General features: G+C 32.1%; 1 protein-coding gene across 2 annotated transcripts in view; it reads right to left on the bottom strand.

The window, feature by feature from the left end:
* LOC107436415 (protein croquemort) overlaps positions 1–11,010 on the bottom strand; it is a 66,230-nt gene extending 55,220 nt beyond the window's left edge. For both annotated transcript variants that reach the window (XR_011636799.1, XM_021148778.3), the window contains exons 1-3: positions 10,584–11,010; positions 4,127–4,287; positions 791–932 (exon numbers count right to left, since the gene is read on the bottom strand). Coding sequence is in view for 1 of the 2 variants with exons in the window: in XM_021148778.3 (XP_021004437.1) it covers positions 791–932; positions 4,127–4,287; positions 10,584–10,703 (423 nt within the window). In the remaining variant the exon portion in view is untranslated. The remainder of the gene's footprint in view (positions 1–790; positions 933–4,126; positions 4,288–10,583) is intronic.
* Positions 11,011–11,424: the final 414 nt, after the last annotated feature.

The following is an 11,424-nucleotide window of genomic DNA, read 5'->3' as shown; positions in this document are numbered from 1 at the left end:
TAGTAGTTACAAGTTTTGAAAGTTTTGTTTAGCTTATTTCTAATATTTAAGAAATGCCAAATTTTAAATTCTTCTTTTTAGTTCTTGAATTTATTAATAGTTCCAAGTTTTTTTGTTTGTTTGTTTATTTCTAACAATTAAGAAGAGCAAAATTTTGAATCCTTTGCAAATCAAGCTATAATGATAAAAGTTAAGTATCACTATTTTCAATAAGTATATTACAATATTTCTGTATGAATGTATATCCTTCTATAGGAATACATGTATATAGTTGCAAAATCAATAGCAATCATTTACAACATTCATTTATAAAGGCAATTAAATGAAAATAATATATTGTCCGCTATATGCCAAAAATTAAAGAAAACAGTCAGTTTTTGACGGTTTTTACCAGTAAAAACACGGTTTTTTACCATTGTCATGTCAAAAACCAGTTTTTGATGGCAAAAACCCGTTTTTGACGGCATAAAACCTAACCCTGCTTTCAACAAAAAATAAGCACCTTTTAAGCACTCAAAAAATATTTTGAAGTACTATATACATTAACAAAATGCAAAATAATTTTCAAAGACTTTATGTGATCGCAATAAGATAACTAGTTTCTGACAGAGAACTGTAATTTTGTACTGGGAAAAACACTACAATTATTCCTAAAAAGTATCCTAACAAATAAATAATTCAATAATTCAGTAACAGAACAGTCACAGATTAGTTATCCAGTCAAAACCACAAATCAGTACATCCATTTTCTTAACAATGCAAAGGAAAAGTGAATGAAAGATATTCTTACAGCTAAAGGCACATTGACTGTCGTTATAAGATCATCCAAGGAACCAGATGTCATACTAGGTTCAAAGTACCACCTCTTAATTTGAAAATAGGATACTGTCCCATTTGGATGCCACGTTATGTTCACTTTCTCACGAGTCTCCCTAAAAAGAAGGGGAAAAAAAACTTTTCATCAATGGAATCGGTATTTTTCATAAAAAGACTGAATGAAATTTATTAGAGTCTGTCTGATATATTAAAATACTGAAGTTAAATATTTATACACCCTATGTTTCTGTTTTAGGTTAAATTTTTTACTAACTTTTGATTGTCTACAGAATTGGGTAGTTTGAAAGCTGCAGATGAGAGATTTCTAAAGATAATTAGCAGAAAAAATTAAAAGATAAACACAAGAGTTTTACGATAATAACTCGTTTCATTTTACAAACTATCAGGGCCCGCGCTTAGGACTTCCAATTATTAGTCAGTAAATTAGTAAAATATCAAAAGTATTAGTAAAATTTCAACAGTCTCTGACAAAGGCAAATCTTTTTTTTATGATAATTTTTTTCCCCATAGAAAACTTCAAATTAAAATACAAATTTATGATAAATTGAACTATTTTATAAAATGCAAATCCAGAGTCATTTTACAGTTGGTAGGTAGGTAGTTTATTTACTTTGCACTAGAGCTGCACAATGGTCTATTGTCGACGGTTTGGGATATTTTATGTAAATATATAGTGAAAGGATTGAAATCTGAGTGAAAGAACTTGAAATGTATCACTTGAGAGAATTGATACTTGATGGGCTTGGCTTACCCAAAATAGAATGGAAAGAACAGTTGCTAACAACTTGTGGAAACATTGCAAGTGCAACGTTTCGACAACCGATCAGGATCGAGACACTCACACTACGTCGATTGCGGGTATCCTATTTTAAATGAATCATTATAAAATTTAAACTAGTACTACTCATCTCATTTAAATAAAAATTAACAGAATTATTGCAGAAAGCTGATTTCTAACATAATTAATCATAGAAAAACCACACACATATTCTTTCCTTAAAAAATTCTGCACTATTTATCACATTTAATGACGTGGTTTTATAATTATTATTTTTAAAATGCTTAAAAAATCAAAAAAAAATCACACATTATAGAGAATTATTTGCTAAAAACAGTTTGTTTTTAAAAAAAATCAGTATTTGCAAACTATACAATTTATATTTCCAAATTTATTTCAGTTATTGTTCTTTTATATCAGAAGCGTCATTTTTAAAATAACAACCATGGAATTTTTATCCATGACGGAATGAATACGCCTTGCTTACTCTAATAACGGAAAGCCACAAGCAAGGACAAGATAATAAATAAAAAAGAGGAATTATTTCAGCTTTAACAACTGTGTTGGTTATGTGCAACATGAAATAAAAGAAAATTATAAAAATGCAGTAATTTACGACCATTAACTCTGTCATGAAATCTCCTTCTCTCAATCATTCAAAATTGATAGAAGAGTGAAATAATTCTTTTGGGCAATATTTTATTCTGTAACAGTCGTTGAACGGCCGACCCAAGCTTCGGATTTTCGAATACTCCTGTTCGACTCCGTAGCCTTGTCAATTTGAACCCAATCCAGAAGACTCCTGGATCAAGTAGTCGGAGATATTTGCCTTCGTGGAGGACTTCTTGATGGAACTAACCCGCATTAGCATTACACGGAGAAGATGACCTCGAGAACATCCCACGGTTAGTGTTACGGCAAGAGGACTAACCCATGGTTCGAATACCACTGAGGATATTTCACGTCAGAACTGTGGTCGGTGCAGGACGAAAGCGGAATTCGTATCCACCAGCTGTGGCTGGGATTTGAACCCGCAGCACTTCAATGGAAGGCAATTAATTAGGCAATTTTAAATTTAAAGTTATAATCTCTCGGAGTTTTTCAGGGCTCAAATCTTGCAATCCAAAGAACCTTATTCATAGCCTTTCCAACTGTCTAAAAATTAATTATTGCAAATATTCTATTGCGAGCATATAGCACCTAATTTAACAAAAAGGAACTTTTACATGTCAGTCAACAGTAAGCACTGGGCTTCTTCGGTTTACGAACATAAGACCCGTGTCTAAGTCCAGGTGCACCCAGTTGCTTGTAATCTCCTCTGGTTAGCCTGATGTCAAGGGAACTCTAACGCATGATGCGTCCACCACCAAGGGTATTTCACATCAGCACCGTTGTAGGTATAAGCCGAATGCGGATTCGTATGGACCAGCCATCACAGGGATTTGAACCTGGTTCACCTCATTGGTAGGCAAATGCTCTATCCCCTGAGCCATCGCGACTCAGAAGATATTGTTGAAAATGCTTGAAGGTTAACTTTGCTATAAGAATCATCTGTAACTGAGAGAGTCAACATATAACTGGTGTAAAGGGGAGTTGGTCAAACAACCCAATTCCTCAGAAGATTTAACGACATCTGATTTATCCTTGATCACCAATTCTTTTTATTAACTGCAAGAAAATCAGACTCCTCCGGTTTAACTGCACCCTTCCCCGCTTCCTCGTACCAGTGGGTCTAAAAAGCAATAGCATTTTTTATTGTCATCACTCATTAGAATCACGCAGGCCATTCATTCGATTTATTTTTATGTATTTCATAATATCGGATTGTTTATAAAACTTGTACAGTTCAAAGTTAAACCTCCTTCTCCAGTTATTGTTTCCATTTACACCACCAAGTATACTGAGCGAAATATTTCTCTCAAATATTGCCATACAATTTTCCTGCAGTTTTGTCATTGTCAAAGCTTCAGAAGCATATGTCAAGACCAGCCTGACAAGTCGTTGAGCCATTGAGTAGGTGGTCTACCTCTAGTGCGGGACCCCTGAGGGTGCTTGAAGGTGGCAATTTTTACAGGGCTATCTTCAGAGCCTCTCCATATATGGCCGAGCCATCTTAGTCGGTTGCTTCGGATTATCTGCATAATTTGAGGATGTTTATAGAGCCCATAAAGTTCAAAGTTGTACCGTGTTCGCCAACATCCCCCCTCTGGTATGGCACCAAAGATAGTTCTAAGTATCTTTCTTTCAAATGTTTCTATCGGGAGTTGGACGTCAAGGTCAGAGTTCTTAAAAAATTAAGAACTCTGTTTATCTAAAAAGAAACCTAGATTTAATAAATCTCCTCAGCACATAGACATCCTATTTGGCAGATAGAGACAGTTTTTTTATTATTTCATTTCGGGAGACATCCTGTCATCAATGGTAATAATTGATAATTAGACATAATAACGACCAAAAATGATTAGTTACAATATACAAATAAATATGATAAAAATTTCATAATATAATTACCTAAATGTATAAGGCCCAAGTTCCTGTACAAAAGGTTTTGCTTTATGCTCTAAAATGTCTTTGGTATTAGTTATATTAAAAAAATAAAATTTACTGTATATAGGTACAGGTATCACTCGCCAAAATTCATAAGGCTCAGCTTCAGGCGACAGTATAAGATTCTAAAAAAAAATTTTGTAAGATGTTAAAAAAAATTTATTAAGCATGAAACAATATCTCTAGCATTAAATTTAAATGAGCACACAAAGATCAACATTAATAAAAAATTAACAACATAACTCTTTCTTAGTTTTTTTTATTAACTAAAAGCAGGGTGCATAGCCAAATTTTGCAATAAAAATAAGCACCTTTTAAGCACTTAACAAAAGTTTTCAAGCACTAAAAAATTCACATTTAAGCAATGAAATAAAAAAGTAATCGAGCACATATAAAAAATTAATGTGCATGCGCATTTTTGCCAGCTCTTGTATTCGTTTTTTGCAGTCCATCGGGGGTTAAAAATACATTTCCCCATTTTTGATATTATTGAAAAACAAAAACTTTTTATAAACATTTTTAGCATTAAAAAAAACCCCCAAAAGAAATGGACGTAAATTGAAACAATCGGTACTTTCCTTAATCGCTGGTCCAATCTAAATGAATTCAACTTGACCCTGAACTCAGAACAAAAGTGCCCTCACCCCCTACATCAAAAAAATGGTAGAAGTAAAATAAAATGAACAAGAATAAAATTAAAATGAATTAAAAATAAAAACTTTTCATAAAGATCTGATAATCTCTATCCGAATTGGTGGACTCTGGTTTCGGTTTCATGTGTGCGCGCATGCGCAATTCACAGCGTGGGTAAGACATAAGTCGGCGTTAATGATTACGTAGCAAACTCCCCATTTTTACTGAAATCCATGGGGTCCACCAGATATCTTTGAAGGAAAAAAAATCATTCATAAAAAAAAGCACTTTTTAAAAACACCAGATGCCCCCCAAACCGAAATCCCCCCCAAAAGCCCCTATAAGTACTTTTTAAAAAGCTATGCACCCTGTTTAGATATAAAATCAAGAATTGCAATTTTTATGTCCTTAGTTATAATAATCATGAAATTTTACTACAATAATAATAATGAATTTTTATAGTAATAATAATGTAGTTATTGTTGTAGTTCTTTTACGCTGCACTAGAGCTGTGCAATGGGCTATTGGGAAACATCTCTGAGGATGATCGGAAGACATGCCATCGCAATTTAAATCCTCTGCAGAAGGGATGGCACACCCGCTTCAGTGGCCCGACGACCAGCACGCGAAGTCGAGCACTTCAAGGTAGAACAGTTTCATGAGGACCATTACAGCACAACCTTGGTCCAAACACAGACTGATACATGTGGTCACCCACCCGCACACTGGCCGCAGCCAGTGATGCTTGACTTCGGTACTCTACTGGGAACCGTATCTTACAGATCAGTCCACTGCGGGACCTAATAATACTATAATAATGAAACTGCAATAAAATTTCAATATAGTCTTTATTTGTGAACGCTTTTTATGACACTTTCTATATGCCATATCACGTCAAAGTTTTCTTAAAATAAACTTTAAAAAAATAATCCCATTATTGCTGATAGAATGAGAATTTGGAAATAAAAACATGATGTATAACTTTATCTCAGTCACATTTTATATTTTTATTCTAAATAAAACATTCATAATGTTCATTTCTTTTTCTTATATGCATAATAATACCCATTTAATTTAACAAACAAAATATATATATATATATTTGTGGAGAATTGATTAAAAAAATAAGAAAACCTATAAAAGTCAGCAGCCTAAACTTAGTCAGCAGCCTATTTCTTAAATTTTTTCCATCAAAGAGCAACTCTTAAATTGATTCAAACTGAAACACTAAATTATTTCTTGCAATTATATACTGTTTTTATAAAATACAATGATTAAATAACATTGACAATACAAGACAGCTTTACATTCGACATCATCATATGATTTGAGACGTGATCTACTTCAGCAGTCAGTGTCAAACGGAGATCTCAATTTAACAAAAGAGAGATCAGTTTCAAACTATGAAGTAATATCTGATGCTTAATCCAAGCAACCATTTATTTTTCTGTGATTTCAGAGACTATGATTTACAGGGACAGTGGAACAGGGGGGCTCCCTTACATTTTATAACTCAGCCCCTTTTGAGATTACAATTTTTCACTTAGTATAGGGGTACACAACCTGTGGGAGCTCCTGAACGCAATGAATTTTTTTATTTAAAATAATAAACATAAAATGACAGCATATTTTATAATTATTTTTTCCATTCTTCAGGGTGCATAACCAAATCTCTCAGCAAAAAATAAGCACCTTTAACAGGGTGCGTAGCGAAATTATTCAACAAAAAATAAGCACCTTTTAAGCACTTTTCACGCACGCAAAAAATATTTGTAAACACTTTAAAAAAACATCATAATTAGGCAGGGCTGAAAGTTTTTAACAATTGTCAAAAATCATCAAAATTTTGAGTCATGTAAAACGAATGTTGTTTTCATACGCTACGGACAGACCAGGGGTCTGTCTAGGTTTTTCTGAGAGGTACCTATTTTGTGAAAATTTAGACATAATTTGTGAAAAATTAAAAATTATATTTAAAAATCAACACAAAAATATGGATTTTTCGTTTCTTAAGGGATACAAAAATAAAATTTTAAGAAAAAGTATTTTGTGAAACTGCCGTTTTTCCTAAAATTGAATTTGTGAAACTACCTTACCGTTTTTCCTAAAGTTGAATTTGTGAAGGTACCGCTAAACAGTATTAAATTCGGCCTGGACAGACCCCTGCAGACAAGACGCCGAAATAGATTGCGGTTGAATTAATTGTGAAAATGTTGAATAGAACAACATGAACTGCGTCTTTTTGAATAATTTGAAGCGAAAATCAACATGAAAAGGGAAAATGAAGCACTTTTAAAAAACACCCAATGAAAAAAATACCTTTAAGGGCTTTAAAAAACTAAAATTGAAAATAAGCACCTTTAAGCACTTTTTAAAAAAGCTACGCACCCTGAACTAGTTTCTGACAAAGAACTCTTTTCTCGATTATATTAATCACCATAAAGAGAAATCGAGAGATTTTTTGCTTCGATTTCAGGGAGTGGAAAATTAAACCCTGAAATTGAGAATATCTTGCAAAATGCAGCACACTGAACCCAGCTCAGCACCTGCAGAATCCAAAGTATTTATCAAACGTATAAAATGATTGGAGTTTTTAAACACTATTGTCCGAATGTAAGCGAAAACGGATTGTGGTCGAATGAACAATGTGAAAAGCATGCTTTTGCATAATCGACAGGGCAAAGAAAAAATTAAGCACATTTTAAAAACACCCCATGAAAAAAGCACCTTTAAGGGCTTTTAAAAAACAACATTGAAAATGGGCACCTTTAAGCACTTTTTAAAAAAGGCTTTGATGTTCTTAGCATAAAGCATTTCTTTAGAACTTTATTAAATGAATCAGGTTGGGCACAATTTAAATAAAAATTAGGCATAACAGGCGCAGAGTCTATGTTCCACATCACAAAATGATTGAGGCCTATCATAACCTCTAAAACGGAAGGGAAAAACCCCATTTATGCTTGATATTTGTGAATTATGAAAATAAAAACAATTTTTCTCAATAGTAATGTAGAGTAAGATGAAGCAATTTATTTCTGCTTAATATTTTATTATTAAATAGTTTTGTTAAACTAGAAATATATATATATATATATATATATTATAGTTTTTTTTCTTTTCCCTTTCAAAAATTTCACTTCAAAATAATTCAATTCATTAAACTTCAAAAAGACAAGAAAAAAGAGAGGTTGACCTTGTTGACAAGTAAACTGTTTCTCTCGAAATTTAAGCCCCCCTTCCCCAAAAAATCATTTCAAACTAATGTGATCGAATTTGTGCTATGTTTCAGACAACTGCAATGGTAGAAAAAGGGAAATTACCGTATCGTGATCTCTGGCATAATAATCGCCAAGTCCTGGCAACTTCCAAGCATCAGCCTGCAAGAAACTTACAACAAAAAAAAACATCACAGAAAGGGACCCACTCGAAAGTTGTAACGCACGCACCCGCGGACAAACGTCTACATGTGTTTGTTTTTTTTTCTCCACAGATTTGCAAGTTTAAAATCTATTTGTCACCTTGGCGTTTGTAGTTGCAAGGTATCCGCTAAATATTAGATTTTCAAATTCATGATTTTTCATGACTCATTTCAACAATTTTTCATGACTTAACAAAGTTACTATTTTCTCGACAAAAACACAACATAAATTTAAAAAAGCATTATAATAACAAAAGCCATTTGATGTTGTCGCAACACATCACAATATAATAATATCCTCCAAAATATGGGGGATATTTCCGTATCGTTATCTTTCGCACCAACTGCAGTCGCTAAAGTACCATANAATAATAGATTAGTACACAATTGTATGTCAACACATTATTTATTAACTTAAACTGTCTGGAATTTATTATTAAAGGGTTGCGCTTGCGTAAAATTTACTATCCTGGAAATTCAGCTTTTTTGCCTTTTGGCTAATCTCATTCCTGATTATTGTTTTTTCTAAATTAAATTATTTAATTTGTAGGATTTCTTAATTTAGATTCATTCAATTAAAAATTATTTATTTGCCCTTTGATGTGTATTTAATTTTTTTCCCTTCCAATTCTTAGTATAAAACTTCTTAGTATTTTAGGTCTTCCTTTACTCATTTTTAATATGGCATGCTGGTGGTTTTCCTACAAAATAATTTGAAAAACAGAGTAAAGAAAGAGTTGAAGCAATAAAATAGCTGGGAAAAAAATACAAAAGCAAATATTTTTCTTTTTTTTTCTGCTGCAGAATTATATTCTAAAGATACATTTCTTGTTTATCAGAAAGGAAATAAATACTCCTGAATTTTCTGTTCTCATTTCGAGATTTAAAAAAAATTCGCCAATGACTGGCTTGCTTCAGGTAGAATTTTAAATTGATAAAATAAAAAATAAATAAATAACAAAAATTACGCAATTGCAGGAGTTTAAGAGATAATTCGCTCAAGAAATGATGTTTTTCTATCCTTTTTTGAAAGAACACCATAATTTTAAAAGAACCTGATAAAAACATTTTATATTTTAATAAAATAAGACTGTGAGCAGGGTTTGTTGACTTAAATCAACTAATTTTATATATATATATATATATATATATTGATTTCAAAAGTTAAACAGTATTTTCAATTATTGAAACTTTTATTATTTTCTTTTCTTAGTTATAAAATTTAGGTTTTTCAGCGACCTTTTCCTTTTTTTAAAATTGTTAAAATCATGACATTTTATGGCAAATTTTGTTCAATACCAAAATTCATGACTTTCCAGGTTCGCAGATACCTTGTAGTTAGTGCAACAGATCACGAAGTGGAAATAGCCCTGAAGAAATAGGCATAAAAATGATTAGGGGAGATTTCCGTATCATGATCTACCAAGCAAACTATAATCGCCAAGGTACCAAATAGATTTTAAACTTGATTAAAAAAATATGTAGATGTTAAAATATGTAGATTCTGTCCGGAAGTTGACAAAACTCGGCGATTATTCTGCCACAGATCACGATACAGAAATCTCCCCTCAAGTTGCGGATGACGCAACATCCCAAAAGCCATTTGACAACACATCACGTTGTTGCAACACATCACGATATAAAAATATCCTCCAAAATATGGGGGATATTTCCGTATTGTTATGTTTCGCACCAACTGCAGTCGCCAAAGTACCATATACATTTCAAACTTTCACATTTTTATAAAAAAATATGTAAATGTTTGCCTGGGGTTGTACATTTTGAGTTTGTCCATTTCTGTGATATATTTTTTTTTTTAGTTTCTCGCAGACCACCATCCGGACGTTGCCAAGACATGGCGAATATTCTGCCACAGACTAGGATACAAAACAAGCTTTCAGTAATCTATACAGTTAAAATTAACAACACTTACAAAAATTCTAATTTTAAGAATAAATAGTTAAATTAAATATTAACAGGAATTAATGCCATTTAAAATATTTTATGCTTCACTGAAATCTAACATAAGTATATAAATGAAAGTTTTAAATTGAAATGGATCAATATATGTCTAGTATTCTTTGGTGTAAATTGTGCTTTTTTATTTAAATGTTTAAAAAAATGTTCGATTACAAGAAGCAAAAAAATTAATAATTTCCGTTAAAGAGGAATTCAATCAATAAAATAACTATTTAAAAATGAGATTTCGAACATATATTACACCGAAAATTGCCCACATTCGGAAATAATGAAATTTGAAGAATGTAAACAAACACCCTCCATTGTAAACAAAACAAAAGCACATGATAAATCACTTCCGCCCTAGATGTTCATCATGCGGATATATTTTCACCAAATATTGATACTCACTTCTTCTACTTGCCATTTTAAAATACGAGGGAACATAATATAGGAAAGTAAACCCATGACAGCCATGAGAATTCCCACAGCAACAAGAATAACAGTTTTCGAAACTCTTGAAAGAGCCATTACAAAATCGTGATCGCTGCACAGCGATTTTAGTCTTTAAAACATTGTTACATTCTGGACAACACAATGGAATGTTTAATTGAGGTAAACTCCAAAACTAAAAAGATCGAGCACTTTTCAAGGATAGGCACACTTTACGAAAATCATCATTAATAGGCATTTAAGCAGATAAGCTACCATCTAGCGCGGCTATTGGCCTTGCGATTATTTACAAAAGGTCTCGTGTGTTATGTTAGTCATAAGAAAGAACTGCTATTCCCTACAGTTCCTCGCATTTCGTCGCCAAATCGAGAATCAATCCTCATATTTCCACGAGTTTCGCCAATAGATTGGACGTCACGTGATCAGTTGGGAGCTTTGTTCTCTCTAGACCTTTTCTTAGTAATAAATAAAACGAAATCGTTTTATTTTTAAAAGGCTCTTTTTTGTTTGGGTTATTAAGAGTTTCTCGATTTAATTCAGAGACTCTTCAGGGAAATAAAAATAGATACAAAAGATTAAATTTTTTTTATTACAAATAATTCAACTTATTTTAACGCGANAAACGTTTTATTTTTAAAAGGCTGTTTTTTGTTTGGGTTATTAAGAGTTTCTCAATTTAATTCAGAGACTCTTCAGGGAAATAAAAATAGATACAAAAGATTAAATTTTTCTTATTATAAATAATTCAACTTATTTTAACGCGATGATTATCTTTCTCTTCTTCTTTTTTTTCCTTTTT

Source organism: Parasteatoda tepidariorum, chromosome 5, assembly GCF_043381705.1.
Source record: "Parasteatoda tepidariorum isolate YZ-2023 chromosome 5, CAS_Ptep_4.0, whole genome shotgun sequence".
Taxonomy (NCBI): domain Eukaryota; kingdom Metazoa; phylum Arthropoda; class Arachnida; order Araneae; family Theridiidae; genus Parasteatoda; species Parasteatoda tepidariorum.
Note: the sequence above shows the minus strand (reverse complement) of the source record. Positions and strands in the feature narration are given on the sequence as shown.